General features: G+C 35.6%; 1 protein-coding gene across 1 annotated transcript; it reads right to left on the reverse strand.

The window, feature by feature from the left end:
• Positions 1 to 519: 519 nt before the first annotated feature.
• On the reverse strand, positions 520 to 3,914 carry LOC139972231 (uncharacterized). The gene is made up of 2 exons (XM_071979186.1): positions 3,907 to 3,914; positions 520 to 1,111 (listed from the first exon to the last, which is right to left on the reverse strand). Exons 1-2 carry the CDS (start codon positions 3,912 to 3,914, stop codon positions 520 to 522), a joined length of 600 nt encoding a protein of 199 aa, XP_071835287.1.
• Positions 3,915 to 19,005: the final 15,091 nt, after the last annotated feature.

The raw sequence follows: 19,005 nt of genomic DNA on the forward strand, positions 1-19,005 counted from the left end.
GCCAGTGTTAACTTACTAAGTTGTGAAGTTTTTTAATTAAAGTTACTAGCAAAATTCAATAATTTCCCACTCGATTGCGTTTGCCACCTTAACTTTATGGTACTGAACTATTTTATATTTTATAAGGACAAAACAAGGAACATCATAGTTACATACATACAAAGGTCTGCAAGGACCGTTAGTTTAATTTACATTGAGGATTTGATATATTATTGGACAAAGTACCAGTTTATTAGCAGCACACATGAAAAGGAAAGAAAAGAAAGTAATATTTAAGATGATAGAAAATCGTCAGAGACTCTGAAGAGTCCGTGGGCGCTGTCTCAAAGCGATGCGAGATGACCAGCGAAGTGGAGCTGGTTGGTGACCACGTATCCGCAGATGAGTCCGGGAAAGAGCCTGCTGTTTTGCTTCCCCCATGGTGAGACCGGTTGAGGCTCTGATGTTATCATACCAGGTCATCCGAGTCCGCCCACGACTACTCATTGTGCCTAGAACGGCACCTGACAAGAGGTCCCACTAGAGACCCTGTTGACGGGCGATGTGGCTGAACCAGTCCATTTTTCTCTGCACAATAATGTCATAGGTGAAAAGCCATCTACCGTCTATCATTCGCATAAGTGACTCGTTGGTAACGTGGTCGCTCCAATTGACACCTAGCAACCATCTCCAGACGGTACGACCAAAAGCATCCAGTTTGGCTGCATCCGAATTCTTAATCGACCATGCAGTAGAGCCATAGGTCAACCTAGACATTACTAGGGCTCTGATGACCAGAAGCTTAGTCGCAACGGAGAGGTGTGGGCTTCGGAGGTACTTGCACTCGCGGAGTGTAGTCTTGGCTATGCCGATCCACTTGCTGATTTCTGGAGTGTCATCAGTGTTGAGGGTGATGGTGGAGCCGAGGTAGATGAATGAGTTAACGTTGGGGATAATGGAGGTCCCCAGGTGGATGGTATCGGTAGAGTTCGGGTCCGTCTTGATGACAAGGTGAGCCGTTTTTCCCGGGTGTATCACAAGCTGATAGGGCTTGGAAACGTCCGCTAAGATCTTGAGAGCCGTTTCTGCTTCCGCAGCGGATAGCGCAAACAGGACAAGATCATCGGCGTATCTCAGTTAGATGGTGAAGGTGTATTAGAAAATTGTTTGGGAATGAACATTTGAGCAAGCTAATTCAACCATTAAAACCACAAGCACTAATTGAACTAATTAAAACATCAATAGCTGTTATAAAATTTCATTTGCATGTAAGCCCCTTTTTTCGTTACTGACATGTAACGGAACCACCACCGCTTAATATATATTGTAGATATGATCGGTTTAAAGATGTCAGGATCTTTCGTTGTATATATATATATATATATATATATATATATATATATATATATATATATATATGTATATATATATATATATAAATATATATATATATACATATATATATATATATATATATATATATATATATATATATATATATATTATTATTATTATTATTATTATTATTATTATTATTATTATTAGAGAGAACCAGAGAAACAAGATATGGCTCATAATTGACAAATAAGGAGTAAGTTTAAGAAAATATATTGGAATTTTCGTCAGCAATACTTGGCAGTCGAATGAAAAGTACAGAATGTAAATGGAATAATCATATTTATACCTTCGTATCAGTGAAGTTTACGTTAAACGTGTTTTAAGCAAACTTAATTAAGGTACCTCAAGATAAAGTTCAGTATTTTCTTGAACAAAAATTTCGTTTGCATGATTTGAAGAAACGTTTGGAAAATTAGATTAAAAATACGGGTTGCCTTTTTTCCACTTTTCGTTTACTTAATGCTCATAGATTTGTTGAAGCGATCTCGTTTGTAATGCCCCAATAACCTGTAAATCTCAACTCGATTACGTGACTAGAGTTCCGTTTCATACACATGTCGAACTCATCACATAATCTGGTGAATCCAGGGATATTTAAAGCCTTCTCCATAGACCAAAATTTATTTTGAACGACACAATTTCAATTAGTTTGATTTAAAAGTTGAAGATGGTAGACTAATATTTCCTGACACTTCAAGCGTTTATTTAACCTAATCGTGAGAAGTGCTGGCAATAATATTAAAGCTTATGGAATGAATATTAAAACAAACTGAGTCCAAACAGATAATGTAGGCTTCATTTAAAAAAAAAAAATTGACCGGCAGGTATTTTTCGACTGTAGGTTTCAATTCTTGTGAAGATAGAGGTCTTATTTTACCTGCTTCATAGAAGATGGATTTTAATAAATGAAATACTTCACATGACCCAACGCTTGTCAGGAAATGTATTAATAGATCCATGCGTGTTATAGTAGTGAGACTTGTCATGTACAGATTTAAATTAAAAAAAAAATGAAAGAAAGGTGACGCTTGCGGAGTTCGGCAAGTTTATAGGTAGTACTTGGGGATAAAAACACTCGGTGACGTTCGATATTATTTAGGTTTATATGGTAAGAATGACGTCACGAGCATAAGTAATTAATCAATATCAAGATTAATTTCATTGCTTGAAATAACTTTCAAAATGTTAAATGAAAACATGACATGCGTTAATGGATGCATGTAATTCAAAGCTTCGTTCTCACTTATATCTCAAATACGATTCTTAATGGCAAAAAACAAACAATGAAACTCTCTGGTTAACTACTAGGAAGCAAAGCATTAGCACAATAATTGTCACAAAGCTTTGTCCTTCATGTTTAATATGCTATGGGATTTTGTTATACAATAATACAGACATTTTATGAAGTTTTTACTCACGTACAGTGGAAAGAAATCACATGGAAATCACATTATCTTTTACACTACTATGTAAAAGATAAAACGTGACATACGCGCGTAGAAATGGGGTCGTCTGTCAACGGTTTTTAATATGTTAGACATGTGTTATTACCCAAAGACGTTTAATCAATTCATAAAACTGATGTGTTTCTTGAACAAAACTGTCGTCACGATTAGACATATACCAAGTAATCTTGCTCTAGCCGAAATGGAAAAAAAACGACAACAAGAACATAATATCGAACCTGAAAGGTATAGTTGTGTTATAAGGCTAATTAAGCAGCAATAATGTGAGGGAAGGAAAATTTCAGATGGGATAGAAGCAGATTTATCCCGAATGACAACCCAACTCTACTTTAGCCGGTCAGGCTTCGTACCCATGCACGACCTCTCCAGATGCTAGGTTTCATAGCCTTTATCGATTAGACCATAGCACTGATTCCCGAATATTGCATTTCTTTATTATTATTTTTTCAGTTCATATTTTTGATACTCGAAACTCTTCAAACAAAGTCAGCATTATCTCGTAACGTACACCAAAAATGACTTCCAACAGCTAATTAAAACGGGATCAAATTAGTAACGTATTTTCCCCGAGCGCGTTTTTATAACACAGTTATGACTTGCTCCCGTATGGATCGTTGGTGAGAAGAGATTGAGACGACATCAATCTTCAAATGTCCAAATTAGGGACACTAGATAATAAAAAAATATATATATAACAAACTAGAAAAGTGCATAAACACGGTAAATATTGTTGTCATTGACAACCGAAACGTCTCCGTTCCCTTTAATTGGAGCAGGCATTTTATTACACTCCCTTTATTTGGAGCAGGCATTTTATTACATATATAAACAATGTACAGCTAGTCAGGATAATTAGGAAGTCACAGTAATGTAAAAAATGAACAGAGTACTAGGGCATTGACAGCCTTTAAAACAGCTCCTAATATTTACAGCTTACTGCACCAATGAATGGGAAAGGATTGATCACTTTTTGTTTCATATCATACAAGTTGCTTAAAATATGAAAGAAGTATCTTCGTCTTAATGAATAAAAGTAGTCTTAACCATGACCTATACAGCTTACCTATACATTCTTGCATATTTTGCTTATAGAAACTGGGCCTCACACCGTCATTATCATCATTGTGGAAATGGAACAAAAAAATCATGCTGGCAGATATATCATTGCTGGAGTATAGGCTATGCTCGAATATGCATTTAACCACTTTAATGTCAATTCCTTATCTGCATGTTCTGCATCCACTGAATGCTTCTATAAAGCGGTATAATGTACATCTTCTTACAAAATACTTCGTTAACGAATAACAAATATCTAGTTGGTTTTAATAGTTTACTAACATTTATGTAAAATTCAATAAGTCAGGTGTCTATAGTTATTGCACACGCAACTTTAAATTGTTGTTAGTTTCAAGTGCATCAATATTTTCATTCCTCAATACTAGTTTGTTTTAGCATTTTTGTATCCGTGATCGTTTTATGTTTTGGATGAGTGATCAGTCGTCTGATGTATGCTGTTTACTAATTCAGTATAAGTTACTTCAGCAGTCTTTAACTAATTAGCCTAATGGATGAAAGCCTCATTTGTCTTAGCTCCATTTCCGCTAGCGTGCCAACAGTCGCACGAATGGAAAGTTTCTTTTGGCTGTATATAAATATATATATATATATATATAAATATATATATATATATATATATTATATATATATATATATATATATATATATATATATATATATATATATAATCCATATATATAGTTCAGCTATAGTCCATGAAGATCAAATGTAAGACCTTTATTGTTGCAGAACCTTCGCAGTAAAGCTCTACTCCATTCTGTCTTCATGAGTACAACAAGCTCAGCCATCTCTCTGCGATAGCTGTCAAGTTAGCAGTGACGGTTAGGAGCAATATGTAATAAGATATTGATACAATGATAGCGGTACTTCAACCCTTTCGATTTATTTTAATATTTTATTTACTCAAACATACACAAAAGTTAGTACAGGTCTTTGTTGACAACACTGCAGTAAGTGCGCATGTTGGAAACTAGAAAAAAAAAATGTTGTTTATCTAGCTAGTGAAAACGAGAAAAGCACATCCAAACTACAAAAGGTGAAAATTGATGACGAATACAAATAGAAGGAACAAATTAAATGATAGTGCATGATAAAGCCCTAAGCATGACTATTTAGGGTTCAGTACATATTCCTTATTTGTTTATTATCTCAGCAGCTGTAGAATTTGTTTAATGCTTTCTTTATACTAGAAATAGATAAGGGCGAGCAGAATAACTATTGAGCTTTTATTACTGTTATTTTGATGATTAAAACAATGCATTTAGCCTATATCGAATATTCAACATTTCATAATTTTTGGGAATTAACAAAAAACAACTCTCATTTTGTGACGACCAAACATTTTTCATCACGTATTTTGCATATAAGTTGATTTTCTGTGCCAGTCTCGCTGCCTTCAGTTATCACAAATCCCTTTAAATAATTATAAACCAATATTACTGTACAGTATTTTGATACTGTTAGTAAAACAACGGTATTCTGTTAGCTATAATATTGTGGCTGGAATAACCATATACTTTTTTATTTACCGACTGCTGTCTTTGATTTCAGCAGTCTCACCTAATAATATCTGTATGCTGTTTGAAGTAAACAATTGAGTTTCTGAACTTTTCCAAATTGAATTTAGCTCTTTCATGTTTTTTTATAGTTTGGATTTTTTAAAAAGTGTATAGGCTACGATTTCTTTTCCCGAACCGGCCCATATCTATGGAAGCAACAGAAGATCGTTAAATTGTTCTTATTGTACAGGCCAAGTTGCAGTATATAGACAGGATATCACGCGGAATGCCACCGGTAGCTGGCTTCTCGTTAATAATATCTCTCCTATTGTATTGACTTTTCAAATGTCATATTCTAAGTCTATTTATTTTCAGTCCTCGTAAACCTTCTTATTGCACGCATTCCCGTAGGCTTGATGACATTTTCTACTTGGTTTCAATAAAGCAAGCTTTCTATTTATGTCTTGCTATGGGAAGTTTTTCGGCATATATATTTTTTATATAAAATTGGGAGCTGTGTCCATCATCCAAATGGTCAAGTTTTCTCTTGATATTAGATTTGCCTCTCAGACTCTCCGTAGGCTATGAAAAGTCTCCTTCATCTTCAAACTTGCCGGTCGCATTTCATTTCAAATTCACAGTATAGGGTTTCCTGTCTGCGGGATTTTTAAACTTCCCTTTATTTATTGCAATAGGGCATTCCTCAATATCGAGGTTACAATCAGTGATAACTCTAGTCGTTCCATTATTTCCTTCGCCTTCTTCTTCTTTTGAAGATAAATCACCGGGAGAAATCAAGAGGTGATTTTGTCTCCTCAGCAAGGACACACTGCCGATAGTTTGAAAGCCTGTAAGATTACACTCCTTTGTTTATAAATACAAATGTAATAGACTCCAGGCGCTGGCAGAAAATAAAGTAGCGTAAGCACGAACTAATATTTGTCATCAAAATTATGCTAGCAATTAAATCAAGTTTGACTTGAAACTCTTAACAGTAAAATATAAACAACGGCAGTAGGAAAGGTCGTTGATAAGTTCACAATTCTGTTGTTAAATTCGTAATTATAATTATGCACACCAGTCACGAAGATGAATAAATGTGAAAAAGTGATTGATGAGATGTGAAAAAAATATATATATTAATAACAAGAATAATATTATAACAAATCGTTGATTTGATCTAAATTGCAAATTTATGAGCTGGTATTAAAGTTGTGACTAACTGAAAGAAGATAAATAACGCCAAGCAATGATTATTATCCGTACTTTGGCAAATTCGTGGCAAACTTATATCCGTTGTCTTTGCGAGTAATGTGGAGGATAGAAAAGCGACGTAAAGTTTCTTATGTTTCAACTTTCAGCAATTAAGCTATATAAGATTTGGCGCCCATACATTTGAGTTATTCTTATATAGAATGAAACTATTTCAACACTATTTCACGGTACCATATAAACTGCGTTCTTCTAAACTAAGGCTTCACCCTATGTGTTCCTAATTACATGTACTAACATTTTCTCATTTTGCAAGGAATTCATTTGAAATGATCAACGGAGAAGAACCGAGAAATCAATACTTTTAGCCCTTTGAACAAATCCATTCCTCCTGCGGTTGCAACTACAACTTTAAAGGACAATTTCTTTTAATGTCACGCCACAGAACAAGGTGAAATGTGATGGCCCTCTCTGCATTTTAACTTAATAACAAAGCAGTCAAAGGCTGTCAAAGATATCTCCCCATTAATGGTTTTGACGCTGTCAGATTCTCTAAGAGGCTCTTTTAAATCGAATTGTAGAAATTCATTAAGTTATTTTCCAAGGCACGCATAGATCAGGGAGATCATGGTTCCTAGAGATTTTGGTCATCTAATTATTTTGGTCATAAATGTTAATAACAAGCTAAAATCAAACGTCGCGCATATAACGGGACAACATCCTCTGATATTGCTTGTCTGCAAAGCGTCCATATACGTTTATGCATACATGATCCTTATGAGCCAATTAATCTTCCCATATTAATGCACAACATGAATTAATTCTTTCTATAAGAGTCCTTAGACACTTCATGTGTCATATCCATATTAGGGGTAAAAAATTTGCTCATCCGTAATCTAAATTTGAACCCAGATTGATAGATAAGTATATAAAAGTATTTAAATGGTTGTAACCACACTAGTTATAAATAGTCGGATCGTATGGCAAGCCGTTAAGTGGAGATATCCAGCAAATCATTTTTGATATTACCAAATTGTTCATGATATTACGGATTGATTTGACAATATCGACAATTATTGCTGATATCAGCAAATATGTGCTGATATCTGAAATTAATTAAAAAATGTAATTAAAAAATTACACCAATTCATTGCACATATGAGCAAATAATTGTTCATATCATCAAACTATTGATGACATCAGCAAATAGTTGCTGACATCAACAATTATTAATTGCTGGTGTAACCAATTCACCAATAACAAGGAACTGGTTTGCCATAAAGTCGAGGGCAGTGGATGAGAATGATCCAAACTTACAGCGCAAACCAACGTATAAGTGATACATGCAAGTATCGAATACTATGCAGTTAACATCTGACCACGGAGTGGTTCATTTTATCCAGTAGATTCACAGTTGGTGGTATTGATAAAATTAATTTGCAATTAACATCCATGAAATCTGCATTATCCGTCTCAGTTATGCGATCGGTACTGCCTGATTAATCAAAATATACGCTCTGTCCTTCAGTATTTAGAGACAGTCACAAGCAAACGTAGAATATCCAGTACTTATGATCGATTTTGTTATACAGTAATTTTGAGATTTAAATATGTTGTAATTGCATTTGTCTAGGTACCCGATAAGTTCATTGGATTAGTAAATAAACTATAACCTTTACTTGTGGTTGAGTTATGCTCAGACGGAATAGCAATGGCACGAATAATGGGTCACTTGTCGACTGCTCGAGTTCCGACGAGCCAATAGTATTAAGTTATGAATTAGTATTAAGTTAAAATTTCATGATTGTGTTCTTTGAAAATGATCATACAACATGAAATAACCATTTTAAAAACACAAAGTAGTTGCACGGATTCCATACAATGACAAAAAATCACTAGTGTCGAAAAAATTCTTCATGAAATACACACAAAAAATACCGTAACTGATTAGGTTTTGCATATTAGCTTTTAGACCTGCTTCTTTAATTAAATTTAGTTTCACAATACCGTTTCTACTTCTACATGTGATTGCAACTGCCAAAGCAAAATTACATTAATTATGAAATGTGCACGATTGTTCTTGTTAACACAACTTGTTGAGTAGGATATATGTTACATACTTTCTCCATCTATTTCCGGGAGGAGGGGTGGGGTGGGGATGGAACAATTTGAAGCGACAGGACTTCAGCCCTATCATATTGCCTACAAATATATATATATATATATATATATATATATATATATACATATTCACTTCAAATTCGTTTCTTCTTTTACTGGCTGTACTACATATCAAATGTTTATTATTTATGAAGAAAATTGTCGACCTGGCAACCGTATGCTTGTTTGTTTTGTAACTATGGAGTAGAATCATTCGATTATTTTCTTTCTACTTGTCCTGATATCTTGTTTAACGGATGTTTAGCAATATTGTTTGGGCTACTGTTTCTTCCTGTTTGTTATTGCAAGACACTTTTTCATGTTTTGTTATTTTCAGCTTTTTATCATGTTGGAAATGATGCCGACGTTTGGAACGTCCTACCTTTATCAAAATGCATTGAACTAATTAGCTAATGGTGTACATTGTATTTTATTGGAAAGATTATATAAAACGATAAATAAGAAAGGTTCATTCATTACATGAAGTCACTTCATTAGTTTTCATTATTGGGTTTATTGCTTCCAATCACCACAGCGACCAAACAACAAATAATTCTACCACAGTTTATAAATAGTTCATATATACTTTCATTGGTTTCTTTATATATCATTCCTTTGTATCATGTTGGAATGTTCAAGCGCTAACCCGTTTTCTTTTGAGGGTTATGTGGCATTCTGGACCAGACTATTAAATATTTTTTATTTAAATCAATAATCTTGAGAGAACACATGATGAAGATAAAAATGGGTCGATATCCTTTAACTAAAAATTTACTCCTCGTGAAGTACGCCTGGTCTTCTTTTTAATATCACACTCTTTTGTTGAAATAATCAATCCTTTATCCTTAAATTGCGGTTATTTGGTAACTTTGATCACAGCTGAACTTTAAATATAGCTAACCATATATAAGGGAACCAGCTGAAAGTACAGAATTAGTCGATAAAGCTTGGCCGTATTGACTTGGATACGTCACGTATAAAGAACCTATTGTAAAAGATGATAATCGAAGTGGTTATTAATTAACGGTACTTAATAATGATAAACATATTGCTATCAATATATGCTATGTGCGTCATGATCAAAGAAACGCCTTGCCCGGATATTATATATAGACCCTTTTCAGTTGAATGACGAAAATTACGTCACAGGCTATTATACCACCTTTAGAGAATTTGTGTCAGTTAACGAACCCCTTGATCGACTTTTTCGTTTTGCTGGGCTTACTTTGCTCTCATTATACTTTGACATTTTGAACTTTACCTGTTTATTTTTAGGCTGAAACATGTATGGCTAACCGCAACTGTCCATAGCAATTGGGCCAAATCTATTCCGAAAGTAAGATTAACATTGTCGAGCAAAATAAAACAAAAATAAACATAGAGATTTGTGCACAAAATGAACTTTAAAATGAACTTCATTTATTAGTAAGTTATCAAATACACCGTTTGCTTCTCTAAGCATTACTTGCCGTACACGTTATAAGATGGTTCGACCACAGTTTCACTCCAAGTTTACTATGAACAGTGATCTGCTTATTATACGGTATCCAATTCTATCTGCGTCTTATAGATGCATGGTATTATATGCTAGTTTTTGTTTATGCCATCCTAATTTTGCAGGCTCCAATCGATTCCACTCGGTCCATGTCCAAGAAATTACAGGTCCAATTTGTACTTAGCGAAATAACCAACTTCCAAATATACGTGACTTCTATCACAGTTTTACATAATGTCTTAAACAATAAATGATAAAGATGTATCTAAAAAGAAACAACGATTTTCGCCAGTCACTTTTGCTTATCGCTTAAGTATTAAAGATCCGAAAAATTTACGACTTTCTCAGTTCCGTCATCATTGAGAGGAAACTAAGTAGCATAAATGGAAATTAAAATATTAAAGAAAATTTTCAACTGATTTGTAGTTATTTCTTGACAGAGGAAGAAATAGTACAACACATGCAACTTAGTTAAACGATAAATAACTCTTCAACGACATGTGGCAAGATAAACGATTATTTTATTTTCAGATATAACACTGAACAATGCTTTTCAGTGCATTGAAGTATATAATTATGCCATCGTTGCTATAAATGCTTTGCATTTATCCTTAGTTTTAACCAATGTTTGTTACGGGTCCTCCCCCCCCCCCTTTACCTTCCTTTCCCCGGCAACCAAAACAAATAATTCAGTGACAACAAAGCGTTTTAAGTCGTTTCTATAGAAGGATATTGTCAAAAGAATTAATGCCTATCAAAATGTTGCCAGATGCCAAAATGACTCAAGCTATAACAAGGGACCTATACGAAGCTAAAAACCGTTGAAAGCCAATTGTTAACCGCATTTGACCTTCTTCCAAGTGATTACCACATATCATTTTGACAAAGTTTCATGATGAGCTACCTCAGACTTGCTTTTTCGTTCTTCGATGAGTCTTCAAGGACGAACACTGTTGATTAAGTTTATTTGTCCTACTTAGTACTTGCAATTAGATTAGATTCAACGGTTCACTAGTCTATGAATTCAAAAAATAGTCAATGAGTCGGGCACTCTAAAACCAATCAATTTAAAGATATCTCGTAGATAGAAAGGGATGCACATGACAGATTAGAATTTTTACGAATAAAAACTTATTTTTTCAGGTAATGAAAATAAATATGTCGATAAGAAGCCTTAAAGAAACCACCATGAATATAGTGCGGATTTACAATGATTGGGAACTTGGCTTGCTATAGACATTACATGTGATGTCTTTGACCAGCCAAATGCCCAATATTGATATATTCCAGGGTTTTTTCGGTAAGACAATATATATCAGACCGATAAAACTTGAAATGTACCGATAATCACGATTTATCGCTCGATTATCGAAGTGTTTCGGTCGACAAGCCATTTCGAGTTTCCAAAGATAAACCTGAGTTATCACCAATAAACTTGAATTATCGATCAAAAGCCTTGATTATATTTCTAATTTTGTGGATTACATGCCATAGAAATCCTATTTTTGTGGCTCGAAAATTCAGTTTTATTGCCTACAAATATATTATTATTATGGAATATCTAAAAATTGGGCATTTAACTTGCCATCAATGTATGTCTGTTTAGCTCATTATGTCATAGTGTTGGACTTGGATACGTAAAGAAGGAGCATTTCAAAGAGAGGGATACAAAACAGCATGTATAAATATCATCAATACTTGCACATCTGTACAGCATCATAAACCGATACGGGTACAAATTGAGGGCGCAATATCTGATTGATGAACGAATCATGAACAAGTTTGTTACACTATATCTCTTCATAAAATTATAAATATGTATATTTACCAGAAATGAAGCACCTGCAGAACCTCAAGAAACGAGTATAGTTTCCTATGAATGAGTTTAAGGTTCTACACGTGAGTACGAGAACTTAGTTTACGACTACTCACCGTGCTAGATCTCTAAAATGCCTTGGATACGAGTTCATATCCACAATGGTGGTTGGTACGTAAGTGCGAATATATGGCATCTCAAGAAGTAATTATTAATTTCATTTCTGAAATTGTGACTGCTACTTTCTAAATATATGAAGATCAAGTGGTATTTTCTATAAAAATTCAATCTGTTATGTTTCTAATGTTAATGTAGTCACTGTTCAGGATACCAAAGCCCTGAGGCTCAGTTATACCACCAGCTCCTAAGCTCACTCTTAGAGCACCCTCCCCCACCCCCCCACCCTCCTTCTTATCACATTTCAAGGTTCGTGAGTAGAAAACGACCTTCATTGATTTGGTAAATCTTGCTTGCCCTATAAGCAATAACAGCGTAAAAATGTAAATGAAACAACTTCAGGAATAATTGGAATCGATCATATTCGGCATCCGTAGAAACACTATTTTCTCAGGTGTACACGATTTTATCCAACGTAATATTTAGTGAAGGACTTTTGAGTTGCATTTCGAATCATCTCAAGGAAATACTGCTCTCTTCATTTCTCGTACGTAATCACGGTAGCGCCCTCCGTTCACCGATAATGAGCAATTATAACATTATGCTCATAATGTTGGATATAGTTGGACCTATGCACCACGTCTGAAAAAGTATATACCTAATTTATTTCTACGGTGTCCTTTAAATGTCATTACTGGTTATCTCAATTCAATAGTTTATATTAAAAGGTAACTTTTGGCGGTTCCATGCCCATGGGTAGGGGACGGGATACGGGAAGGGGTGGGAGAGTGGTGGACGGAAGATTTGGGGGCTGAGATTAAGGTCTGGTCAGTGCATTCAGCTATGAGGCAGGTTATTTTATGTAATACATCAACACAATGAAGCACAGATGTAATCAATCCTCTTTGCTCGTCACCAGTCATACAGTGGTAACCAGTCAATGGTACCCGGTTAATAATACTCATTCAAATGCTAACCAGGTAATACTATACCTACATGGCAGGCAATTCTAATTTTAAAGTTCCAAATCATTTGGGAAGCAAATCGACTCCCATGTTAAATGAACAACCGTGAGCTCATGGTTGCAGTTAACCTCGTGTTTAAATAACCGACAATTGCGCTTTACCGAAGATAGAGCACGCAAGCACTGTACTGACACACCATCAGCCACTGCAATCCCATCCCGCGTATAGAAGGATATGTTATGCAATATTGGATAAGAAAGTCATGCACCCATGCAAGTATATCGCCTGTAATTCCGGCAAACCAACTTGATCCACTCTCAGCCTAGTGTCCTTACATTGAGGAGACTGAATTAGCCATGTAATTATGAATTATCATTTCGTCAACTCCCTTCATATGTTACTACACATTGATATTGGTTAAAATAATGAGAATGTACTAATCTTAACTTCCCATGGCCCTTCATTTCCTCTCGGGAAAATTAACTGACACACGGCCGCTGGGCTGTATAACCTTCTAATCCCCATCCCTTTCGTCAAGGCTGATTTTGATCATTATCATGTGTAATCTAGACTGTGAACTGTGTATCCATAGAGTTGGATATATATATATATATATATATATATATATATATATATATATATATATATATATATATATATATATATATGTATATATATATATATATATATATATATATATATATATATATATATGTATATATATATATAAATGAAAATCGTAATGAGTTGGAAAATCAAGAACAGTGAAAAAACTTTCAGCCTCCACCGGGATATGTATATATATGTATATATATATATATATATATATATATGTTCTTGATTTTCCAACTCATTACGATTTTCATTTATATATATTCATTTGCCTTTGTCGTTTACCTCCATTGCATTAACATAAAGTCTGTTCAAAGTATCTCCTTCGAGATCCGGCTTTAGGAATCACAAATGATTTTCGAGTTGGATAGCATCATGTTTGATCTCTAGAGTAGGGCAAAATATGTCACCAAAAACAGAACTAGTATTGTTCGATATAGGTGACAAACGCCTACAGTGGAATTACGATCTTCCTTACCGGTTTCGAACCTCTGGACATACAATCAGCGTCCATAGCCTAGTGGTTAGGGTGTCCGCGTACAGAGCGGGAGGCCGGTGGTTCGAATCCCGGTGGAGGCTGAAAGTTTTTTCACTGTTCTTGATTTTCCAACTCATTACGATTTTCATTTATATATATTCATTTGCCTTTGTCGTTTACCTCCATTGCATTAACATAAAGTCTGTTCAAAGTATCTCTTTCGAGATCCGGCTTTAGGAATCACAAATGATTTTCGAGTTGGATAGCATCATGTTTGATCTCTAGAGTAGGGCAAAATATGTCACCAAAAACAGAACTAGTATTGTTCGATATAGGTGACAAACGCCTACAGTGGAATTACGATCTTCCTTACCGGTTTCGAACCTCTGGACATACAATCAGCGTCCATAGCCTAGTGGTTAGGGTGTCCGCGTACAGAGCGGGAGGCCCGTGGTTCGAATCCCGGTGGAGGCTGAAAGTTTTTTCACTGTTCTTGATTTTCCAACTCATTACGATTTTCATTTATATATATATATATATATATATATATATATATATATATATATATATATATATATATCCGTCTTTGTATGTCGGGTGTCTCCGAAAAGAATAGATACTACACAAATAATGATTATCGAACTCAGTCAATGAAGAATAAAAATGTAACCAGGAAACGACAGGATCAAAACAACCTTGATGACCGGCTTTTACTTAACCGGTGTGAAGTTAGATACTTATTCCCCGTTCCTCGTTCGACATTCGCGAATGAGTAACTGCTACCGATTCAGTTACGTATTCGACAATGGTATCGACGTAACACCTCTGGCATGACGAAAGCTTTCTTACAAGATGTTCAACATTTGGTCGTGGTAAGAGGTTTATCTATGGGTCATATACTCTAATGAATATTTAGAAGGATACCATAATGCATCTTTTCCGGTCCGAATAGTTCTTGACCAACTAAAATGACCACTTCTTTATCAGTTTCTAAATTAATGTAAAGGGACCTGAAAAAAAGCACTCTAGGCCCTAATCAAGACTAGCACGCCTTGGACCACCTAACCAATGGGTCATAGGAATTCTTAACACATTGTAGAAGGATACCATGATGCGTCTTGACCGGTCCAAAGCGTGCTTGACCAACTAAACTGACCACTAATCAACAATTTTTTAAATAAATGTTACAGAAACTGAAATAAAAACCAATTGGGCCCTAATCAAAACCAGCACGCCTTGGACCACCCAACCAATGGGTCGTATGAACTCTTAAGTCATTGTAGAAGGGTACCATAATGCGTCTTGCCCGGTCCAAAGCATGCTTGACCAATTTAAATGACCATTAAATCATTACTTTTTTAATGAGTGAAAAGGGACCACGAAAAAGCTTTGGGCCCTAATCCATGCAGCACGCCTTGGACCACCAAACCGATGGTTAACATGAACTCTAAGGACATTGTAGAAGGGTACCATAATGCGTCTTGCCCGGTCCAAAGAGTGCTTGACCAGTTATAATGACCACTAAATCATTACTTCTTTAATGAGTGTAAGGGGAACACGAAAATAATCACTTTTTGGCACTTATCAAGGCTAACACGCCTTGGACCACCCAACTATTGTGTCATATGAATTCTTTTTCATGGCCGCATGCAGGGACGTAGCTAAGGCCTGATGATTGGGGGGGGGGTGTAGTGGCTGAAATTCCAACTGGATGGGTTTTGGAGCCGGAAAATTACGACTGCTGTCTTGTAACTCCCCCCCCCCCTCCCCCAGCACTACTTGTCAACGATACGGTCAGTGTCAGTCAGACACCCTATCTTTCGCGTTTGCACTTTTGTTCCGAACTTTTTTTTTCGGTACTGGTGTACCCCTTGCCCTCACTTCACAAACTTATTAATGACTCTGGTTAATGGAGTAAGCAACTGAGTATAATTTATCTGCTTGATAGGCTACATAGACTACTAACTACAAAAGCTAACAAAGAGGAAAACAACAAATTTTCAACAAATTATATTCGACGACATAGTGAAATTACCCCAAAATACAGTGCTTTTTCCTAGCGCTTAATATTATTTTCTTAGGGTGGGGTGGGGTGGGGGGGGGGAGGGGTGAGACTATTTAACACTCACATGAAAAAAAGGATTTGGAATTTGGAACATTTGGAAAGAAATGAACAATTAAAAAAATTTGCAGAAAAATGTTGAGTTGACGAGATACGATAAGTTGTCAATTAAACATTTTGCAGAAAATTTTTCAGTTGCTCAGATGGAATGAAGTGAACAATTGAACATTTTGCAGCAAATCGTCCAATACACGAGATATGATAAGTTGTCAATTAAACATTTTTCAGAAAGTTGTTCAATTGCTCAGTTAAAGCAACTGAGCAATCCAACATTTTTCTGTTTTTGGATAAGATTTTATCTTGTACTCTAAACAATTTACTGAAAAATTTCACCTAACAGGGCAAAGTGTTCCTTATGTTGAGAGCACATTTAAGCTTCCGTAGATTAGCATTGAGCGTATTAATTGTATACGATGTACAGTATTTCTATTAGGCATTTTTTTTAGTATTCAAAATCATACGAAGTTTTGTATGGTGGAGTATAAGGATCACGAGATACAATTTCTCAATTTGACAAGGAAAACGTGGTAAATATGACTGATTAAAGGTCAATTTTGACCGAAAGTTTTAGGTCACTCACAAATTACGAGAATATATGAAAATTAGAGTGCGACAGTAGGAAATTCCGACTGTCGCACTCAAATTTTCCAACTATCGTCAGTTTTACCACGATTGGGGCGGGGGGGGGGGGTGAGACACCCCTTACCCCCCTCTAGCGACGTCCCTGGCCGCATGTCTATATATGGCCAAATTCTGTAGGAGAGCTTTTACAATTTTAGAACGTTACCTCTAAATGACTTCCGATTTCATTGATATGTCAGCATATATAACACTTTAACTTGCGCAAATCACTTACGAAATTTCAGGCCTACTCAAAGAGGGAAATTGCAATGTGGGAGTTATTTGAACACAGTGGCATAAAGCGACAGCATTTTTCAAGGGCTAAAGCAAGGCTGTAACAGGCTTGTGGCAGGCTTGTGGCAGGCTTGTGGCAGGCTTGTGGCAGGCTTGTGGCAGGCTTGTAGCAGGCTTGTGGCAGCCTTGTGGCAGGCTTGTGGCAGGCTTGTAGCAGGCATGCACTGTCATAAAAGCTCAACTGAAGCTTACAGCCGGACAAACAATCAAAGTAATGAACAATCCCCTAGGCCTACCATGCATTAATGGCACATGCAGTAACGTTCAAACAAGGAACGAAGAAAATTGTGACTATTTCCGATATTTAATTAATTTGGGGAATACAAATGCTAAAATGCAGTTAAACTTTCAACATGCTGCAGATTCTTTCATTAATCTATCACTTAATTATGTTAATGATTTGACACAAGGGAGCAATCACGCTATGATAAATATGAACTCTCAGTCTTTCCATGGACAAGGTAATTCCATGGACAAGGTAGGCAGTCAGTTCGTAAATCGGTATCACTTAGTTCGAGCCTAATGGTCAAGCGCTCTTTAACGAGAGAAAACTTCTAGGAAACATCCTGAATGAATCAATTATAATCAGAACGCAATTACAATCAGAACGCATGATCCTTTGTTCCGCTCCTTCACATTTATCTTATGAAGTATTGAGTAATAGTGATATGGAACATCTTTGCACATAGATTGGTAAAATGTATATATTGACTAAACGCGAAATTGGCCTAAAATCTGGCACTTTTGTTAATGGATTGAATATATCTTGTGCATTTAGTAAAATTTATATAGCTAGATTATGGAAGTTATAATTAATATCTAGGTAAAACTGAATGAAAGGAAATTTGCTAAAAACTCACACTAACTCTGGTCTATGTTTAGTTGGAATAAACCCAGTGAAACTTCTTATGGTGGATCTGCCCTCTATACACTCCAACAGAAACTTTCTATTGAAAAATCGCTAAGAGAAGGACAAGCACATGGGAACACGATAAAATGAAAAATGCATAGAATGGCAGTACATAGGGTAACTTGAATTGGTTCATTACCAACTATGACTAATGGAGATCATCAATAAATCAGAAAGGGATTTCGGCATAAAATATATGTCTGGGTAGAAATAAGTCACTTGAAGACTATTTTGCTAAATAAACTATTAAAGTAAGTTTATCTCCGCTTGACCCGAGATGACTGATTGCCTTAGTCAGCTCTATATAGAATGTAGCAGTGGAATCTTTCAGAACCTACGAAGGGGGTAACAGCGTTCACAAACACTTTCATGGAGAGAGGCAAGAAAACTTCTCTATTCTTTCAATCTGTAAATCTGTGACGTGTGAAACGAATAAAAGAAATGAAATTAAGTTCTATGAACGAATAATAAAAAACCGTTTTCATTGCGTTGCCAGTCTTCATTAATCACTTCATTCTGAGAAGTGGAGTTGCGCTAAGGTGCGTGCACCCCACCCCCCCCCCCAAAAAAAAAGAGTGCGCGTGTGTTTCTCATGGGTGGGAAGGACAATTTGTATGCTGATGATCGTAAAGCACCAATTAGCATTAATCTTGCTATTGTTTTGTATCACCACCCTGGTACACACTTAGAGTAAAACTTCAAAAAAGAAAATATTGATGAATCTACTGGATACTGATTGTGCATTAGTCATTTGTATTAGTCAAGCACTCTTTGGACCGGGTTA

The sequence above is a fragment of the Apostichopus japonicus genome, chromosome 1, assembly GCF_037975245.1.
Source record: "Apostichopus japonicus isolate 1M-3 chromosome 1, ASM3797524v1, whole genome shotgun sequence".
NCBI lineage: Eukaryota > Metazoa > Echinodermata > Holothuroidea > Aspidochirotida > Stichopodidae > Apostichopus > Apostichopus japonicus.